Genomic DNA, 22,315 nt, shown 5'->3' with positions numbered 1-22,315 from the left:
TTTGGCGGAAAGTTGAGGTGTGTTTTTGGTGTTTGTGCACTGATTTCTGGGTTTGAAAATTACTTTTTCATTTTGAAAACGTAAGTAGATATGGTGTAAACAGTTAATTCGAGTGTCTTTGCGATAGATTTGAAATGAGGCCTGTTTTTGTGTATGTAGCTTATCAGCTACATTTTTCATTTACTGCATTTCAGGCGCTGACGTAAAAATGTCTCGAAAGAGTCAAGAAGAAATGCTTATGGAATTGTTAGAGATTCCACTAAGCAGTGATGACGATCTTGAGTGTTTCTCTGACGATTCCATTCAAGATGAGGCATATGTTGCTCCAGAATCTGTTGATTGTGATAGTGACAGTAGTGACGAAGAAAGTCAAGTACCAGTAATTAGGACTGAAGATGTTTCTGGAACAAGACAATCTGATGTTATAATGAAGGAATCGACGTCACAGTTGTCTGATAATGCTCTGAAACTGCCATGCAGCAGCAAAAATGTTACCAAAAACAGCAGGAGTGTGGTTTGGAAAGATAAACAGTTGATTATTCCCGAACTGCAGTCAAAATTTCATGGCAATACTTCGTTACCAGAAGAAGTAATAAACTTAAATACTCCATACCAATTCTTCAAACATATATTTCCATGTAAATTGTTTGATCTAATTGTCGAAGAGTCTCATAGATACAGTGTGCAGTGTAATCCTGATAGACCAATAGATTTATCCTGTGATGACATAAAAAAATTTATAGGCATCTGTCTCGTAATGTCAATAGTTCATGTACCTAATACGAGGGATTACTGGGGAGAAGTTACTGGTACTCATCTGATCAAGACAACAATGACAGTGAATCAGTATGAGCAAATACGTAAGTTTCTTCACTTCAATGACAACAGTGCAATGATACCCAGGGGTGAAAAAGGTCATGATAGGCTCTTCAAGATAAGACCCATAATAGAATTGATGAGATCTCGGTTTCAAACAATACCTGTTGAGGAGTGTGTTTCTGTTGATGAACAGATATGTTCAACAAAGGCTAGAAGTTATTTGAAACAATACATGCCAAACAAGCCTCATAAATATGGATACAAATTATTTGTTATTAGTGGCATATCTGGTTATGCCCACGATTTTGAGATTTTCACTGGAGATGAAAATGAACCAGAAAAAAGAGTGACTGGGGAGGAAGACTTGGGAGCAAGTGCAAATGTTGTAGTTCGACTCAGTAGGATACTACCAAGAAATATGAACCACAAACTGTACTGTGACAATTATTACACAAGTCTGCCACTGCTTGTATGGTTACATAAACAAGGAATTTACTCACTTGGGACAGTCAGAAGAAACAGAGTGCCAGACTGCAAGCTCCCTTCAGAAGCTGAGCTGAAGAAAATGGCACGAGGTGCATCAGTAGAGCGCGTCGCAACAGTGGATGGTGTCGACATATCAAATGTAGTGTGGAAAGATAACAAGAGTGTGATGTTGCTTTCTACACTTGCTGGACAGCAGCCTATTCATGAAGCAGGGAGGTATGACAAAAAAACAAAGTCAAGAATAACAATACCTTGTCCACAAATAATTAAGCTCTACAATAAACATATGGGAGGTGTTGACCTTCTTGACAGCATAATGGGTCGACATAAAATTCTTGTGAAAAGTCGAAAATGGTATATAAGATTGTTTTACCATCTCCTGGACATGGGAGTAGTCAATTCCTGGCTGTTGTATAGGAGAGTAGCAGAAACCAAAGGGATTAGGAGAACTATGAAACTCTCCGAATTTCGAATGGAAATTGCTCACTGTTTGTGTCGCTCAGGTCAAACTTCAGCAAAACGTGGAAGGCCAAGTAATGAACTCGAAAACCAAATACAAGCTAAGAAGACAAAGGGGCCCACAGCACATGTACCTCCACAAGATGTAAGGCTGGATCAAGTAGGTCACCTGCCTTCGTACTTGCAAGTGAGTCAGAGGTGCAAAATGCCAGGATGCAAGGGATTTTCCTGGGTTCAGTGTAATAAATGTGCAGTTGCATTGTGTTTGCACAAACAAAAGAACTGTTTTCAAACTTTTCATGTAAAGTGATTATCACATGCTTGAGTACAAACCTGTTGGAACTAGATACCTTATTGTTCATATATAAAAGTGTATAAAATATACAATAAATGCTCAATATTTACAACATTAATGTCCTATTTATTATTTTAGGATTTTTCCCTTCCTATACAAAGTATTTAATCATAATCAACAATTAAATTACGAGAGATTTGGTCAAAATTGAGGGAGCAAAATAAGCACATTTATTGTGGCTCGTAAGGTGTTAACTCAAAATGTAGCTGATCAGCTACAAAGCGATTTTCAACAATAGTGCTTTGTTAATTTAATTTAAAAAATTTTTCAATATTTTTTTCGAAATGTAGGCACTATAAACTAAACATGGTAATTTTTACAGCTTGAAATAAAAAATCATGCATTTAAGGGTTAAGATTTACTGACGCAGGGCGTGTGTCACCGTCTCCCAGTCTGCTATTGGTTCACGTGTTTCAGTCATTACTCTCGCATTTATTTGTAATATCCGCTTGAGTCTAGTAAAGACAAAACTTTGGCGCGAAAGATGGGAGAAGTTCAAGTAGATCGAGACGTGAGCTTTGACAAAGTCTTTGTCAGTTTGTTTCAGGTCAAGAACCTCTTGTTTCCTGGTGAAAACTTGCCTCAGAAAGTTCAGAGTTCTCATATGTTCGTTGGAAGGTTGTTCACTTTCAGCTGAAATCGGTCAGTCGCTCCAGGAGTCGGAAAGACCACTGGGGCACGTTTCGGATGTGCCGTGCGAGTAATGAAGCGCAGGACTGTTTTAAGGGCGGGTTCACGTACTATAATAGAAGCGAAAACGTCCCAATGAACTTGAGTCCGCAAACAAGCAGTTTGCGAGATAAATGGGAATTTGTGGTTACCAGCCGCGACTTGCTTCGTTATGAATATTACCCTAGTTACTACGAACGTATCGGAAATGTAAACTTTTCTTTTAAATCCGCATTTATTTCAGGCCAAACTTTCACCTATGACCGATTGTTGGGAACTGTGGTAGATGCATAATGTGCCACCGGCCTCCAAGATTACATGACCTCAATGGTCTGAACTTTTCTGTCTGGAGTGATCTTAAAAGTGAAGTGAATAGCACTCCTGTCGACACGGTTGAAATACTTGAGCAGAGAATTGTATCGTCTTGCTTAGATGACGTAGCGCAGATACGAGTGCAGTACTGCTTCCAAATGGAGAAACGGTACGTGGAACACCATCTTGAACATGTTGGAGTGTTCATTAAATTGTTAATTGTAGCACGCTGAAATAGTACTGTATTTCTTGTTAAGATAGTCAATAGGTGAAATATGAGCCCATAATCGATGGAACTTGATGGAACATTTTTCAAATACATTTTTCCTAACGAGGCCAGTATTTCACACACAATTCAGTGGCAGCTAGTAACAACAGCCTGACAGTCATCTTGTGAACGGCGCGGTTACGGAATCACATTTGTTGCAGTGTTTCTGTGATAGCATATTTTCACCAATACTGTTTTCTCTATTAATTATGATACACGTGTGTAAGGGAACGAGTGGGAGTGACCAAAAGACTAAGAAGAACACATTTTATGTATTATAGGAACATCACCAGAAGCGACGATAACTGTATGTCCAAAACTGCCTTCCATTGGGACCTACGAGGAAGTCGACCCCGTGGTGGTCCAAAGAAGCTATAGTTAGAAAAGCTCTAGTAGACATACAAGTGACAGGCCTTGAATCGGAATGCGCTCGACAGACAATTGTGATGGGAAGTAACCAAGCGAGGGGACGCAGCCTCAATGTGCGACATGCGCTACGGAAAACTGGGCTGCTGTTAATGCGTACTTCAGGCTTCATGGAACAATACCGTGAAATGAGGAGTCTCCACAAGTGTGCAAAATACTATTTTCTCTTTTTTGTCTATAAGCCTATTCATTGCTATAGCACCATTTTAACGTAGTAAAGTCTAAGCAATTTAAATTTCATGCAGATCAGCCGTTTAAGGTAAAATGAGAAATTCGCAAGAAGGCACGCAAATACCAGTACCTAAACATTTCCTCTCGGCGAAGCATCTTCCTGTACTCAAGACTTGTCTCTTCTAGTGGCTCAGGACACGGTGGTTCAACTTCCTCTTCAATATGTTCCTCCTTTTTTTCACACGTGCAAGGCTGTTTCTCAGTGATACGATCCTGTTCAGTTTCGGACGGAATATTAACGTCCTCTTTTACAACATCTGCGCTAACACCTTCGCCAGCCATCTCTTTTGTCGCGATGCAAGTGCAAATATCTTCTCTGTCACTGGGAGCTAAAATGTCAGCTTTCTTTTCACTCGTTTCTGGCTGAATATCCTCTGTTTCCAAATCCATATCTCCAGAATCTTTTTCTCTGCGAAAACAAACAATACATTTTGATAATTATAACAGTGGCACCAGTAAAATAATATTTCTTACATGTTCTTCTAATTACAGCTCCTCAATACGAAATCTTTATTAGTTGTATCATACATATGTAGATTAAAACTGACGAAACTGCAAACAGGTAGTTTCAGAGAACAAATTATGGAATGGTTGACAAATACAGGGGAGAAAAATGCAGTAGAAGAAGAATGGATAGCTTTGAGAGAAACAGTGAAGGCAGTAGGGGATCAAGTAGGTAAAAAGACGAGGGACAGTAGAAATCCTTGGGTAACAGAAGAGATACTGAATTTAATTGATGAAAGGAGCAGATATAAAAATGTAGTAAATGAAGCAAGCGAAAAGGAATACAGACGTCTTAAAAATTAGATCGACAGGAAGTGCAAAATGGCTAAGCAAGGATGGCTTGAGGACAAATGTAAGAATGTAGAGGCATACATCACTAGGGTAAGATAGATACTGCCTACAGAAAAATTAAAGAGACCTTTGGAGAGAAGAGACCCCGCCTGTAAGAATATCAAGAGCTCCAATGGAAAACCAGTCCTAAGCAAATAAGGGAAAGCAGAAAGTTGGAAGGAATATATAGAGGGTCTATACAAGGGCGATGTACTCGAGGGCAATATTATGGAAATGGAAGAAGACGTAGATGAATATGAAATAGGAGATATGATACTGCGTGAAGAACTTGACAAAAGACCTAAGTCAAAAAACACCCCGGGAGTAGACAGTATTTCATTAGAACTGCCGATAGCCTTCGAAGAGCCAGCCCTGAAAAAACTCTACCATCTGGTGATCAAGATGTATGAGGCAGGCCAAATGCCCTCAGACTTCAAGAAGAATGTTGACTGGAATATTCTCTTTCAAATTCTGAAGATGGCAGGGTAAAATACAGGGAGTGAAAAGCTAATTACAATTTTTACAGAAACCAGATTGCAGTTATAAGAGTCGAGAGGCATCAAATGGAAGTAGTGGTTGAAAAGGGAGTGAGACAGGATTGTAGCCTCTCCCCGATGTTATCCATCTGTATATTGAGCAAGCGGTAAGGGAAACAAAAGAAACATTTGGAGTAGGAGTTAAAATCCATGGAGAAGAAATAAGAACTTTGAGGTTTTCCGAAGATATTGTAATTTTGTCAGAGACAGCATAGGACCTGGAATGGACAGTGTCTTGAAAGGAGGATATAAGATGAACATCAACAAAAGCAAAACGAGGATAATGGAATGTAGTCGAATTAAATCAGGTGATGCTGAGGGAATTAGATTATGAAATGAGACACTTAAAGTAGTAGATGAATTTTACTATTTGGGGAGCAAAATAACTGATGATGGTTGTTGTAGGGAGAATATAAAATGTAGACTGGCTATGGCAAGGAAAGCGTTTCTGAAGAAGGGAAATCTGTTAACATCGAGCATAGATTTAAGTGTCAGAAAGTCGTTTCTGAAAGTATTTGTATGGAGTGTAGCCATGTATGGAAGTGAAACATGGACGATAAATAGTTGGACAAGAAGAGAGTAGAAACTTTTGAAATGTGTCGCTACAGAAGAATGCTGAAGATTAGATGGGCAGATCACGTAACTAATGAGGATGTACTGAAGAGAATTGGGGAGAAGAGGAATTTGTGGCGCAACCTGACTAAAAGAAGGGATCGGTTGGAAGGACACATTCTGAGGCATCAAGGCATCACCAATTTAGAATTGGAGGGAAGCGTGGAGGATAAAAATCGTAGAGGCAGACCAAGAGATGAATACACTAAGCAGATTCAGACAGATGTAGGTTGCATTAGTTACTCAGTGATGAAGAAGTTTGCACAGGATAGAGTAGCATGGAGAGCTGCATCAAATCAGTCTCTGGACTGAAGACCACAACAACAACAATAATCACACATATCACGTAATTTTCCACCTGACTGAAAACTCTCATCCAACCTCATTTCACGGCCATGGGTTAAACGTAAACGTTCATCTGGTGATAATGTAGCGTAAGATAAGAAGTTTGAGTCCAGGTTTTCGTCATTAACTCACATTTAGTGTATAGCAATAATTCACCTCAGGCCGTTTCTGACAAGGAAATAACCAGGCAGATTTGCCGAACTCAGAATTTCATTGAAACTTCTTGGTAGATTAAATATGTGCGCTCCACCGGAACTCGAACCATAGAACCTCGTCTATGCTTTTACTGACTGAGCCCTCTAGGCGCGCTCCGACAAGGCTCCGGGTTCGAGTGCCGACGCGGCACACAGTTTTCATTTGCCACATAGCTTTGAAACACATGTCGCTGCGGAGCGGAAAATTAACTTTAGAGAATTAATTGACGGACAAATTGCAGCATATTATCCTGGAAGTATAATCATCCAAAAAAGTATAACTTCGGATGAGCTACATGGAAGTTTTATAAACCGATACTCTTCACTTTAAATACTGGATCAATTACTTGCCGAATAATATTAGCTGTATTCATATTCTTTTACGTCTACATACATAATCCCAAAGCCACAGTACGACGTATGGCGGAGGGTGCATTGTACCATTCTTTTCCTGTTCCATGTGCAAATGGAGTGGGGAAAAAGGACGGTCTTTATGCCTCTATTTTCTCTTACGTTGCCTCCGCGGTCCACACGCGAGATATACAGTGGTGGCAGTGGAATCATTGCGCAGTCAGTTACAAATGCCGCTTATCTAAATTTTCCCAGTATTGTTTTTCAAAAAGAACGTCGTCTTCCCCCCAAGGATTCCCATTTGAGTTCACGAATCATCTTCGTAATTGTCGCATGTTGATTGAACCTAATGGTAACAAATCTAGTAGCATGACTCTGAACTCTTTAGATGTCTTCCTTTAAAATGATCTAGTAGGGATCCCAACACTCTAGCAGCACACGCTGGCCATCCTGAAGAATGGGTCGCAATGGTGGCCTATTCGCTCTCTCCTTTATCGATGAGAGCTACACTTTCTTAGAATTCTCCTAAATAAACTGACGACGAGCATTAGCTTTCCCTACAACTGACATTACGTGCGCGCTCCATTTCATATCGCTTTGCAGCATTGTGCCTAGATTTTTTACCATCGTGACTGTGTCAAGCCGTACACCACTAATACTGTGTTCGAACATTACATGATTGTTTTTTTCCTTCATTTTTCTACATTAAGAGCAAGATGCCACTCATGACACCAGCTTACATCCCAGTCATCCTGTATCCTCTTACAATCACTCAAAGATGACACAGTCCTATACGCTACAGCGTCATCGGCACAGTCGCAGACTGCTGCTCACCCTATCCGTCAGATCTTTTTTGTATACAGAGGACAAGAGCGGTCTTATCACACTCCCCTGGGGTATCGCCATGTGATGGTACCTGAGAAGAAGTGCAGCGTTTGTTCAGTCAGATCGTGAGAGCAAATCAACCTTCTTTTGATTTATAATTTTATTGGTTCTTTATTGATATTCGGTCGTTTGATTATTCAGCCATCTTTTGTATTCATATTTACAGAAAATGCACACTTAGAATAAAAAGGTTAATTAAGGTATTGGACAGAGGAATAAGAGAAATAAGTATTCAAACTCAAGTTTTATAAACACAGCCGGCCAGTGTGACCGAGCGGTTCTAGGCGCTTCAGTCTGGAACCACGCGACCGCTACGGTCGCAGGTTCGAATCCTGCCTCGGGCATGGATGTGTGTGATGTCCTTAAGTTAGTTAGGTTTAAGTAGTTCTAAGTTCTAGGGGACTGATGACCTCAGCTGTTAAGTCCCATAGTGCTCAGAGCCATTTGAACCATTTATAAACACAGAACACTATCCATTTCGCCGTACAAAATTTTAAACAATGTAGACTACAGTGGTCGAGGTTTTACATAGTTTATCATTTAGACCGCTTCTTCCATGCCATATTTTAAATCAGCAGACTTATTTACTACCAGAGCTTGCCTGTGCAAAATACGGTGAGTGCTGGTGGCTCTTGTAGCTACCTGCAGTATACATGACACAGCTCCAATCGTTTTTCCTACGATGATTGTAGCATCATCTCTGCAAATATCAACAGACTTCTCCCAACCGATGTCATGTTTTATAATAAAATTGTTAATACAACTGAATATATCTTCTCCTGTTTTTTTTTCTCATGAGTAAATCTTCTTGTTCTTTTATCAAACGTATAACGAACAGATACTAGTAGTCCTGCGACATCTGTGGATTTATCCATTTGCAGTGCACACTCACTGTAGAGCCTTAGTCGGTAAATTAACTCCCTCTCTACGGCAGCAGAAAGATCTTTGATCGTCTTGAAATAGTATTATTAGGTAATTATGGTTAATTGAAATCCAGAAGAAATAAAATACCAAAAATTTTACCGAAATTCCATGTGCAACCTGCTGAACTGTTTGTCTTTTGAAGTATGACCTATTGTTAACAAAAAAACACATTCATTCATAATATTTGATCGTTGTCCATTGCCGGGCTTCTGATGGCAAACCATAATCCACATTCGTTTCCAAAACTCATGAGATTATGCCTACGAGTGTAAATTTTAGTACCAACTACCTTATTTTAAAAACCGCTGTCAACCTCAGAAAGCCATTTTAAAGCACTGTATATTGAACCGCGTCCGAGTGTAGGTTGGTATAATTCAAGTTACCAAGTCTGGTTCTAAAATATAGGCACATATTCCGCCAAATTCTACAATACAATTACAAGCAAACGGAGATTAATTAATACTACGGAATGGAATATGTTCCGCTTTGTTTCTTTGCATTGGCGGACCTACCAACAGATAATTTTCATTATTTCATAGCATTTATTCACGGTGATATGGTCGTTGAGTGTCATATTTTAATTGTATTAAATTGTTAGCCATACCTAGCAAAGTCTCCCGTACCCAGCCGCCATCTCGTGTCATAATTGTAACAGATACGATCAAAAAATAGGTGGTGTCTCCTAATGTCACACATGAATCGCAGAAAAAAGTATGTAGCAAACATACGTGTGCTGCCCGTCCTACTCTACGTATAAAAGAGAAACAAAATTTAAAGAAAAATTATTACTACCATCCCAACGTTAATTTATTTCAGTTCGCATGAGTTTATCAGCCCACTCCTTTCACAAGTACCGATCAAAAGCAGAGCATCGAAGCTCATCTTGGCAATGCGAATACAAATATTTGATTAATTTTGATCAATAAATGGACACATACATGCTTGTGAATTACGTATTATTTCCGCAGATTAATTTTCTCCAGAATTTAGACATCCGTACGCTGAACACTTCGCAGGTATTTTACTGGTGTATTTTAATCAGATTTGTGAAGAATGTATCAGCAAAACTGTCAACGGTGTTGTGCTGCCACTATAACTAGCCCTTTTCTGTGCAGAATGCTGGCAACAGACGAAAGAGATACAAAGAAATCGCAGTTATTGAATGGGTTGGAGGTATGGTGAAACAACTTTCTGCCATCTTCATTCTGAATCGACTATATAGTCGCTCCATACATATCAGCTAGGTTTCGTGCAAGTGGGTTCTAGAGCCGCTCTTGTTCAGACGTGGTGTTTATTTGTAGTAATGATTACGGAGCGAGTTATATGGAAGCTGTTGTAACACAATTAATCAATGAGTAGAAATGGGACGGCATCTTGAATATTTATTTAACACGCAGGCAGATGTACAACGCGTAACCAAACTGTTAGATCGCATAGGTTGGCAGTTATTCCAAGAATGATGACTTCCAACTTCTACCTACCATTATTAATAAGAGGAAGGGACGAAGTTAATGGGGGCAGCACAGTATAGCCTATTTTCATAAAGAATATAAATTGGAAGAAATGCGTAATGTTATTGATAGCGCCAATCACGCGCACATCTCGTTGTGTGGCGCCAACAGCAGTAGGTGATGAAGTGTACATCCGTTAAATTAATATCCCCAAAATATCGAAGGGAACGTTATGTTATTAATAGTTGTTGGCGGAGCACTTATTCACTTCCCGCGGAACACCACTGTTTCGCGAAACACAATGCTAGAGAGCGAAAAGAGGTGCACAGTTACAAAACTAATTTTACTCTATGAAACAGGATTAAACATGATATGTAAAAAAGATATGTTAAAACCAGTTTGAGGATGAGAAAAGTATCAACAGCTGAATGGTCATTAATATGGGAAGGGTGTTGGAGAATATGGATAACATATTCTTAATGACCATTTGATAATGGAAGTAATATTAAAGGCATACAGCACTAACGCTGCAAATAACCTTGAAAAATAAAAGATGCGAGAGGCAAAAGAGAACACTTTGCGACTCCATGACTTAGTGTTAAGTGCGCCTATGATAAAAATAAAATGAAATATATAAGACCTTGACATACTGAAACAAATCACTATAATGAACGATTATAAAAACTTAGATGTCGCTAACATTTAGAGCAACATTAAAAAACGAATTGAATCACAACGAAAAACGGAGGTAAAAAAACTTTTCACGCATGGTATCGAAAAACAAAAACTAAATATGTTGCTACAACATATAACGGCAACATATCACAAAAATTTTGCAGTGTTTCGAAAAATTAAACGTTAGAATAGTTTTTCAAACAACAATACCTTAATATTTTGTCTTCAATATGAAAAATGTCCCCCCCTCCCTTCCCCCATGAACCATGGACCTTGCCGTTAGTGGGGAGGCTTGCGTGCCTCAGCGATACAGATAGCCGTACCGTAAGTGCAACCACAACGGAGGGGTATCTGTTGAGAGGCCAGACAAACGTGTGGTTCCTGAAGAGGGGCACCAGCCTTTTCAGTAGTTGCAAGGGCAACAGTCTGGATGATTGACTGATCTGGCCTTGTAACAATAACCAAAACGGCCTTGCTGTGCTGGTACTGCGAACGGCTGAAAGCAAGGGGAAACTACAGCCGTAATTTTTCCCGAGGGCATGCAGCTTTACTGTATGATTACATGATGATGGCGTCCTCTTGGGTAAAATATTCCGGAGGTAAAATAGTCCCCCATTCGGATCTCCGGGCGGGGACTACTCAAGAGGATGTCGTTACCAGGAGAAAGAAAACGCGTTCTACGGATCGGAGCGTGGAATGTCAGATCCCTTAATCGGGCAGGTAGGTTAGAAAATTTAAAAAGGGAAATGGATAGGTTGAAGTTAGATATAGTGGGAATTAGTGAAGTTCGGTGGCAGGAGGAACAAGACTTCTGGTCAGGTGACTACAGGGTTATAAACACAAAATCAAATAGGGGTAATGCAGGAGTAGGTTTAATGATGAATAGGAAAATAGGAATGCGGGTAAGCTACTACAAACAGCATAGTGCACAGGATAGAGTAGCATGGAGAGCTGCATCAAACCAGTCTCAGGACTGAAGACCACAACAACAACAACATGAAAAATGTGCCGAAATGTGACTAGTTCTGCTTTCAGGTGTATATAAAATTAACTGCAATGATTGTGATCAGTATTACAAAGGTCAGATAGGACGCTCATTTAAAACTAGTTTCAAAGAGAGTATGTATTCTCGAAAATATAACGGCCTTCGGTAGATTCGTTACTAGGGTTGCGATAACTAGATGGAACCTCATCGGAACACTCTAATGAGATGGGGGTGTAGAAATGAAGTAAAAAATGTAGTTAATATAACTGGTTTTTATTTAACACACAGTATAAAAATTCATGGAACTTGTGCGGCAGAAGTAGTCGGTACTCCATATTCTTTGGAAGATTTTACCTTCTACAACAAGTTTTTCCCCCTTTTACGTATTTATAAAACTCCCTGAAACACCATCTGTGAGACGACCTTGTCAACATTGACTTGTTGTCATAAATAGATCTAACTGAGGCGGCATTTAAATGCTGCGCTGACAGATGGCGTTACTTCAGTACTTGAGCCAAGTTCGTAACAGTATTTTGCAAAATCGGGACAAAACTGGATCTTGTCAAGATGTCGGTACAAGGTGGCTCATAACGTTGACGGTCTCGATATATCGAATGGCAACCCTACACATGACTGAAAATAAACACTCCACAACAAACGCAAGACAGAGCGTGTAAGTGTTACGTGCAGTTATCAAGGGAAGACTACTCGGAGTGCTAGTGTAAGCCGGAAATCATGGATGTACGATCTTCAGCAAAAGAATGAAAAGCTTTAACATCAAGAAATCGTATCCAGAACAGATTTTAAACAAACAGTGCGATTTCAGCCAGAATTGTTACTTTAAAATTTTTCAGGAGGTATATAGGCTATGATAAATAATCTACTTTTTCCCGTCGTCTATGACAGATCTTCAAGAAAAGTTAGTTACGTGAGTAACTGTTTAGTCAGTCCACTTTTTTTGTGACACAACCTGCGTTATCAAGACTCATAAAAGAAATAATTTTTATTTCTCTCGTATCTTAATTCCTGAATTTTACACAGATTACACATTTTCTGCAAAGAAACGGTCTTTGTCGTTCAATTACTTCGTTTCATACCTCATAACAGCAATCAATGTCTTTCATTGATCAGTAGAAACTATTTCTTTTAGAACTCAAGTATTCACCGTCGATTGACACTTCAGGCGGCCGAACCCATTCCGCAATATTTCCCAGCCAGAAACTCTATACAACACTCACATTTACCATTTAAACCCTTATTATAGTAGGCTCAGGACGGCGCATGCACCTTCGCGCGCAATACTTTGGAAAATCGTCACGTCATCCCAAACCAAAAGATTGTTGTTCTCTCGTCCTGATACCAGTGGACTGCTTCTTCGTATTATGTCTCTGCTTCCGCAAATCTAGTACACTTAGCGCAGGAATTTCAATAAATTCGAAAACTCAAATGTTATTTCTGAAATAGCGATGGATTTTTTCCCGAATTTGTTGAAAACATTAAAACTCACTTCCACTTCATTTCAACAAAAGAATCGTTCAAGCTATCCATGGAACATGTAACTAACTAAATAACTCGATTTCTCGCCACTCTCTAACAGTTTTTCGCGCTTTTGTTTCACTGCAACACACAAAGCAGTTTCACAAATTTTCGCAGACCACACGGATCCGACAGGCAAGACACAGAATGCAACTAGTCGATGGGACATGAAACAATAACAACTTTCTTAAACACTCAGTACGGCAATTACCAAAAACATTAAAAGCTTCCGACAATTTAGCGTGTCCCAAAATCTGTACGCTCTGACATAGAGTCACAACAAGAAACCAAAGACGGTGCGGGATTCGCCAAATAACAACAGCAAACGAAATGCTGATATTCTTTTGGCCAAATGCATGAGTTGTTTGCAGTTGTTTATTTTTTGATGCGTATGTATTAATTTGTCTCTCGGCACTGTCAACACGTGCGTGCACCTTGTACCGATCAGCCACTATGTCTAAATACTGCACGGAATGTATTCGTCAAGACTCATTATTAGAACCCCAATTTCCATGCACTATTATGTCTTAAACGTGCGAGGATTCGTGAACTGCCAAAAGCCCAAAATTGCACAAAGAAGCAAAAAAATAAATAAAAATATGCAGTATCAAAATTCAGTTTCAGTTTTATATTTATATTTACTTCACTTTGGCACATGCTTTTATCCAAAACATTGGCCAACGAGCAACAGATCCGTTCCATTGAAAGAGCACGCACCTGGGGGTTGGCAGTACCTATGTATAGCCAAGTCAACATTCACCCCGTCTACATGAGGCTCCCAAAACCGGATTTCGTAAGCCGATTTCCCAATATCTCTTCTGGGTGGTCACTTAAACACTTCAGAATCGATTCTAGAAATCCGCTCCTGGTTGTCGTGTTTCCAATTCCGCAATCGATTTTCGCTCCCATGTTAACGCAACCGGTTTTAAAACGCGCTTGGGCTGTCAGGTTTCGTCTATTTTCAACGACTTTCAGCTAGTATGGACGGAGTGGCTCTTCGTACAGTGAAGGATACGCAGAAATATTAGACTGAAGCTGTTTACACCTCGTCTTATTAACGAGAATAGCGATTGTGCTGACTAAACCGGAAATTGTAGCAGCTGTTTTCTGAGCCCCCATATTTAACTGGGGCAGCAAATGCGCTTCAGACCTTAACATGTAAACATGACACGCAACAATGGTTTTCAGATTTCGGTTTTCATCTTTCGGAAAATGTATCGCATGTAAACGTAGTGATTCCCCATCTCATGAACATGGCGGCTGCTAAACAACACTCTCTGTGCATCACGCATGCCCAGGAGGTAAGCTGCTAACTAAAATTCGGCGTATAACAACCACAAGAAAAATGTCCGTTCTTAAAAACTGTTTCCTCAGTTCACTTTGGGACAAGGTCTCATCTAGCAATACTGGTAAGTGCGATGAGTGCACTTAACATATGGGTCGGCGGGTTAATAATGAGAATTAATAATCAGCAGTCATAGGAAAATATTAGAATATTGTAAAAATTGTTCTCCGTCTTTTCGAGAACCTGGAAACTATTTCTGTGGTCAGCCAGCAAGCGATGGAGAACATACTGACCATAGTTCTCAGAAGTCCACACTCTTGTCCAGCCCACTGAAAGAAATGTTTCTGTTCCCTGCTTGCTCAGCGGGATGAGAACTATATTATAAATGAAGATTCTGAGTTGTAATTGACAGATATATTTGGTAAAGTTTCACATGCACAACACTGTAATATTAATTATGTTAATATTAATCATAACTCTCTCTATCCTAAACAGCACTATGAGCAGTTCAGAGGCGACATCTACAGTAAGTTCCTATTAAATTGTCTTTCGCCCTGACTTCTGAAAATCAAAACAATTGCTCGCCATAAAAGTGGAAAATAATTGTCACCACTTGCAATGCGGATGTGTTAACATTATGGGCGGCACACTAACAGTTACTTCTGCGAAATCTAAGCGATCCAGGACGGTGTACAGGCCTCTAGACTTCACTTCCTATTTGTACCGAAAACGAGTTTAGTTGCGGTCTGGCTGTGACGTCATCCGAGGCGTCACGTACTCCGGCGTTTTGACTGACGCGGATCATACGGTGTTGCGTGCGAAGTGAGGACTAGTCTTGCTTCCCAGGCTGCATTTATAAACGGGCACAGCGGACCGCTAGGGGAACATCTGCCGTTATCCGCTCCATGCCCACGGTAGCAGCTTCTAAACGGTCGCTTTTTCGGGCACATAATATTTTATAACAATGTTGTGTATCAGTTTTGAATTTTCGTAATTTTTGTATGAACGTAGTTAAGTTGGTTAAAATCACAGAAAACGTTTTAGCTCCCCTGCATTTAAACTTTGCCGCCAAGAATTTTTAGAACGGAACTGACAGTAGAACATGACCTGTGAATTACAACTTTAAGAGTCCTTGTATTTGTTATTGTTTACATCCAGGTCTTAAAACTTGTTATAGCTCTATTATTTAATAGGTTTCAGGGGTCACGTGCTGTAACCAAAACTTTCTAGCATCAATGTAACAGATACTTAATCTACTACAAATAAGGACACTTTTGTTCCGAATGTAGTTTCCAGTAAATTACTCGAAAACTATTAGGGGTAGCTCAATGGGGTTACATAATTAATGTTTTTATCTAAACTGGAGCTTCATAAAAGTTTTCATATTTCTAATACTTAGCACCTCCAATTTTTCTTAAAAACATGGACTCTGGCCAAAATATTGCTTTGATCACGTTGAGATTTGTACCAGTTAATTTTGTCATACATCTGTACATAATGACCAATTTTTGGGTTCCTAGCTTTATTATTTTGCGTCACTTACTTTTTCTTAAAACGATGTATTTAGGGGAAAATATTCATCTGATGAATCTGAGATTTGACATTAATATACTAAAGCATATGCTGACAAATTTTGGAAAAGCAACTTTAACTTTTAATTCCATTCTTAAAATATGGGGCAAGTCCCGGCACACTCGTTCGCCTCTGTATATCTCAAATGAAACTTAACTTGTTTCGTTCGCTACACACAGTTCTACACTAATTTGTACTGACGGTGACGTGTTCACTGGAGTATGAGCGGTAGAGTATTTGTTGCAGTCCGAACATCTGAAGTTAGTGTTTTATCTCAAGGGTGCGCAGTTGGAGAGCGTAGAGTACCACTGTCGCTGCCGTGATGGGTGACGTGGTAGAGAGAATGTTTTGTCTGTCTCCGGTTCGGAGCTTGCCAACCGACAGGTTCGTGCGTCCTACCAAAAAGCTGCAGTGGTATAAATTTGACACGGAAGAAACATAGATTCGAGATTAGGCATTATACAGTTCCTCTCTTCAAATGAGTTACTCACATGTATAAAGGAAAATAAAACTGTTTTATAGGTGTTGTAGCACTAAGCAGTTAGTAGAGAAAAACATTTCAAAAAGTATTGAGCATTTCAGGTCGTGTCAGATAATTTTATGTAAATACAATTACTACTAAGCCGGCCGCGGTGGTCTAGCGGTTCTTGCGCTGCAGTCCAGAACCGCGGGACTGCTACGGTCGCAGGTTCGAATCCTGCCTCGGGCATGGGTGTGTGTGATGTCCTTAGGTTAGTTAGGTTTAAGTAGTTCTAAGTTCTAGGGGACTTATGACCTAAGATGTTGAGTCCCATAGTGCTCAGAGCCAGCCAATTACTACTAAATAATTAATCGCTCATTTCGTTATTATTTAAATCGCCAACGCCAGACAATACACCACGACACAGCATCTTCAGTGCTACAACAGTAAGATTTTGACGATGGCGCCTATGGGAAAAAGAAGTTTATCTATACGAAATCAAGCCACGAGAAGAACAACTAAAAATGTGCGTACTGTGCTTCCCTCAGCCACTTTCCCTTGTGGGTGACATGGAAATACTTTGGCTTTGTCGACTGACATCTGGACAAAAACATGGGAAGACTAGAGTTTGGGCCAACTGTGTTCTATTTTACACAGAACTCTATGTAACAAAGCCCTCCGAAAACTGCCAAAGTTTTTCAGTTCTGAAATAATAATTACTTCAATCAAATTGCCATAAATTTCACATAATCTTCAACTTTGTCATAATTCACATGAGAAAAGAGGGTACCTGTTGTGGTTATGCAAGTTATTGCAATATCTCCATTGATTCAGGAAAATTATTTGTATACCTTATAAATTTCTAAATACAAGATGTTAAATATGCATTTATTCCTTAAAGTGGTCTGTACATGTATTTGCGTGGAAATTCGTACACTACTCATTACAGAGATGGCCAGTTTCAAATGCGGCGCTTATTTGTAGCAAATATTGTAAAAATAATTAAGTCTACTGCAACACGTATCAATGAACGGAAGAAAAATGGCGATCGCTGATACATTGATGAGGCTGCGAGTAGTCTGGAAGAAAAGACAACTCACACAAAGTGCTTCGAATGGGGCGATACTGGACGGCCTGTCGCAACAATTCGCGCCGCTAAGGGTAATAAGAGCAAAAAAAGTTCATAAACTTTATAATGTAAATATTTTCCGCAGACATATACGATTGTGCACATATTTAGTAATAAAAAATAAATAAATCAGTGTGATGGATGAGCTTGCATATTTTTGCAAAGATTTTCAATTCTTCGTTGAGTAGAAGATAGTGGGCAACTTAAATCACTAGCAACATTGAGTTTGCAAAACTGCTGAAAACGTCCTTTCACACAAATAATTGCTTGAAAACGGTTAAGTACAGTTGCAGTGCTTGTTTTGCTATGCTCGGATAAACTTACAGATATTTTACCCAAAGTAATGACTTATCAGTCTTCTCAAACTCATATTTGGCTGTAGAATCGTTTTTAATTTACAAAGCTTTCTCTTGCAGTGTTCCCGACAGCACATCTACGTCAACGTGAAAAGGGTCTGTTGCCAGTTTGTAAATGTTGTTACCACACGAGCTAGGGTAGTAGCGTTTGAATTCATCAGTTAGCTGCTCCAAGTGATTTGATATTTTATTCGTAGTATCAGTTTACTTAAAGACCTCCATAAAGAGTGCTTCTTTCAGGATTCCAAATAATTTAGGAAAACGGGAATAACTGCAGGCTACAATTTTACGTTTCCAAAGTTGCAACTTATCAGTATGCGCTGTGATGGCATCCCGATGATAAATTAGTTCGAATCTCCACCTTGCAATTTCCACGTTCAGGGAGTTCAATGTATCGAAAATATCTGACAGATAAGCAAGTACAATTTCAACACTTGGCTTTCGGAGTTCCACGCACAATTCAGTTTGGTTTTGAATTTCTAAAAATTGAACCACTTCATCTCCAAGTTCAAATAATCCAGCTAATATAATTGGTTTTGAGAGTCAGCGCGCCTTCCAAATCTTCGCAAAGGACAATAAAAAGGCTTGTATTTAACGCACTCTTTTTAACATGATTCTCCGTTTTGCTGCACAATTTTAAGACGTTGCTGAGTTCTTCTGAAGGTGTCTCAGCTTCCAAGACTTAAAACAGTGAATTGAAATAACTTTGGGATGCTTTTCTCTGAGCATCTGCACGAATCCTGAGCGAGATCGAAGCATTGACACAGCGCCGTCTGTGCATACGCCGATCAGCAAAAGAATTCAGATATCGCTGTCATTATATGAATTGCCTTTGAAGTAATCGTTAGCTCTGTAGAAAATAGTATCTCGTTTTTAATCTTTTCGTTTTGCATGTATCGAACGAAGACTAACAGTTGACAACAATTTGCAATATCTGTGTACTCTCGTGTAACTGTGTTGCGAAAAATTCTGATCCTTTCACGGCCTGCACCACCTGATTTGTTATGTCTTCGGCCATATCATGAATCCGACGTTTCACAGTGTTGTCAGAAAGCGGTATTTGCAATAATTTTGTTTACTTTCCGGTCAAGATTAATATCAACTGCTTTCAACAAATGGGGTTTGACAAGTGTTTCTCCGACAATATGATTTTTCTTAGTCTTTCCGATGAGTAGCGATAACTCATAGGAAGCTAGGATCACTTTTTCAGAAGACTGAGCAATGGATCAAGTACCATCCAGCTTCACACATTTCAAACTCAGACATTTTGCAGCAAAAAATTCCATCAGCTTACCTTTTAAAGCGCTGTGTTCAGTCCACAAATGCCGTTCGAGACAATAAAGTCTCATGGCACCATTCTCAATACTTCATAATAAATAACTCATTGCATCGTGCAGACTGTATTTAATGTAATCATCGCTGTATTTGCGTTTCTTCGACAAACTCATGGCGAAGTAAAGAAAAAAATTTCACATCATAACTACACACGATTAAACTGCTTGTTTGATAAATACTGACTGAACAACTCAGTCCAACTAAGACTAGAGCGCCAACGCTGCTTAGAAACAAAGCCACTACTGGCAACAATTACTATATAGTTGAAGCTGTGAGAAATCTTACACAGGAGACAGCTGGCAGGTAGTGTTCCGCGTCGGACCGACGTGCGACGATCGGTCAAGTTCGCACGTTAACTGTACTCGAACGCTGCGAGTTCCAGCGGTCGGATTGGCAACGGTCAGTTACTGCGTTTACATTCAGGTTGAATTGTCTACACTCTACAGGGTACCGAGTAGACAGTTCGGCATAAGTGCAAACACATTTGTCTTGATTAAATAGCTACTTTTTTAATAACATAATGCGTACGTACTGCTCGCTCCTGCCGCTTCCCCTTTTATACACTCATCTTCAGAAAAAAAACAGAACACCTTGAACGAATAGAGATAGGATGTTCATGTTCACAAGACATGTGCATTAGTATGTTCTGCAGAAATGATTAGCATTTGAACCATGTCGGCCTGCGGGTTCAAGGTCAACACCGATTCGCGGTGCAACACCACCAACACGTAAAATGTGCTGCGGCTCTCGTTGTCACTATACACCGAAAGGTAATGGATCAGTGCGACTTGAGCCAAAGCCTTCTAGATACAAGGCCTACGCACAGCGGCCATATTGGCACGTGACGTCACAAACTGTTGGCCATCTTATCTGTAGTCGGCAGTTCAGTTGGCGTGTATGTTGTGTTGAAAGTGTGTGCCACGGAAAGTGATATATATTTCATAAAGTATTCGCCTACAGTTCTTCGAAGTATGGGATACAAGTGTTGCGTTCCCTTTTGCCAGGGAAATTATAAATCCCAAAAAGGCATGACAGTGCACATGTTTCGATTTCCCAAATGTGTGAAGTTGAGAAATCGCTGGATTGCAGCTATTCCCAGACAGGAATTTGTGTCCACGCATCATTCAAGGGTAAGTAAATGACAAAAAATTTATAGCGTGTTATTTGTTTCCATTGCACCACATTTGCCAATTGTTTTTAAAAGCAGTTATGTATCATGTACCAGTATAATTTGTTTTTTAATTCTGGACCATTGCTGCGAGGTTAATACGAAGCAACTATTGTCACACAGAATAGTTATATTAATTAGTGTGGCTCGAAAATGTTTAGTATTCCTTATCATTCCTACCAGATTACTGAGTTTCCAGTACTTTTATTTGGAAGAGCTACAGAATGATTTCGTTCAGTTTTACATATACAGCTACTCGGAAATAATTTCAATTTGAGTAAACTGCCTTAGAAAATTGCTTTAATGAACTCAGTGTTCGACAGATTAAGCAGGATAGAAAGCAGAATTTCGATGTAAGTGCATTATGATTAAATTAACAGCACTCTGTGTCACGAATTTCAGTCAAGGATATAGGAGAAACAATCTTTTCATGTTTAAGGTTCTAAAGTTCTGGAGAAACAGGGAAATAAAATATTTTTTCGGGTTTTTTGATTCATTAAACATTATGTCAGGAGGTGCTCCATTTCGTCGAATGATTTGAGTTTCGTGTGAGCCTAGAAACGCGTATTTGAGGCAAATCGTCAAAATAATTTTACATCTTTTAGGGCAGTTTTGTTCAGTTACTTTACGCAATGATATAAATTTCCATACTTTCATTACGAGGCCGTGTAGAAGAGGAAAGCGCGAGAATCCCTGTGCGGTCTCAGCTCTAAAACTCGTGAAGTTCGTATAGTTGCAGAGTGCGTAACAGGAGCGTTCCGATACAGACCCGGCCATCAGTATGTGACGTCACAAGTGTGCGCGCAGGCCTGTAATCTAGGTGGTGTTGCTTGAGCACGCGTGCAGCGTGCTTCACAGACGTATGCGCGAACCGTACCGTCCAATCAGTGAGTTTGAAAGAAAGCCCATTATTCGCGTGAGAGAATGTGAAGCATCCCCCCTAAAAATTGCTACTTGTGTGGGACTAAGTGTTGCGACAGTGCAACGGGAGTGCCCAGAATGATTCACGGAAGGCCGTAGAACACGACGAGATGGGTCAGGTCGCACCGCCCAGAGGAGATCGACACCTCGTGGGAATGGCATTGCAGGACAGTTCTGCTTCCTCCTGGGCTCTGACGCAATAGTGGAACGATTTAACACATCGTACATTATCAGGGGTGTCAGTCGGTCGCCGTTTATTACCGCCTGGGTTACGTACGCGTCGTCCACCTCTCTGCCTACCTTTGACGAATGTGCAGATACGTGATAGATGGCAATGGTGTATAGAACGCCGCTGGGGACAGGAATGGCATCAGATAATGTTTTAGGACGAATCCAGGTTCTGTTTGTTTGAAAACGATGGCCGCATTTTGGTTCGCCGGAGACAGGCAGAGCGGCATCACATTGACTGCATTCGCAAAAGATATACAGCGCCAACTCGAGGCCTTGTGGTGTGGGGTTCTATTGGGTACAGCGACACATCACAGTTGGTGCGTGTCTACGGTACTGTGCCCAGTGTGACCATTACCTTTTCTTCACAACACCCCAGGTGCCATTTTTAGCAACATAATGCACGACCACATGTTGCTGCACGAACACGTATCTTCTTGGTTTCACAGGATGTCACCGTTTTGCCTGACTCACCAGACTTTTCGCCAATCGAAAATGTGTGGGATAT

At 40.0% G+C, this 22,315-nt stretch overlaps 2 protein-coding genes across 2 annotated transcripts in view; one reads left to right on the top strand and one right to left on the bottom strand.

Moving 5' to 3' along the window:
• The first annotated feature begins 208 nt into the window (after positions 1 to 208).
• Positions 209 to 2,756, top strand: LOC124766774 (piggyBac transposable element-derived protein 2-like). Its single transcript, XM_047249146.1, has 2 exons — positions 209 to 1,951; positions 2,667 to 2,756. Exons 1-2 carry the CDS (start codon positions 209 to 211, stop codon positions 2,754 to 2,756), a joined length of 1,833 nt encoding a protein of 610 aa, XP_047105102.1.
• Positions 2,757 to 4,040: 1,284 nt separating this feature from the next.
• Positions 4,041 to 22,315, bottom strand: part of LOC124766608 — a 76,926-nt gene continuing 58,651 nt past the window's right edge. Inside the window, exon 5 of the mRNA XM_047249145.1 lies at positions 4,041 to 4,434. Coding sequence (XP_047105101.1) covers positions 4,041 to 4,434 — 394 coding nt within the window. The remainder of the gene's footprint in view (positions 4,435 to 22,315) is intronic.

This window comes from Schistocerca piceifrons, chromosome 1, assembly GCF_021461385.2.
Source record: "Schistocerca piceifrons isolate TAMUIC-IGC-003096 chromosome 1, iqSchPice1.1, whole genome shotgun sequence".
NCBI classification, from domain to species: Eukaryota; Metazoa; Arthropoda; class Insecta; order Orthoptera; family Acrididae; genus Schistocerca; species Schistocerca piceifrons.
Note: the sequence above shows the minus strand (reverse complement) of the source record. Positions and strands in the feature narration are given on the sequence as shown.

Excerpts from the sequence above, each read along its gene's own strand:
- LOC124766774 (XM_047249146.1), top strand. The coding sequence starts at position 209 with ATGTCTCGAAAGAGTCAAGAAGAAATGCTTATGGAATTGTTAGAGATT. Across the intron at positions 1,952-2,666 it reads ACCTGCCTTCGTACTTGCAA|GTCAAGAACCTCTTGTTTCC; the intron begins GTGAGTCAGAGG and ends AGTTTGTTTCAG.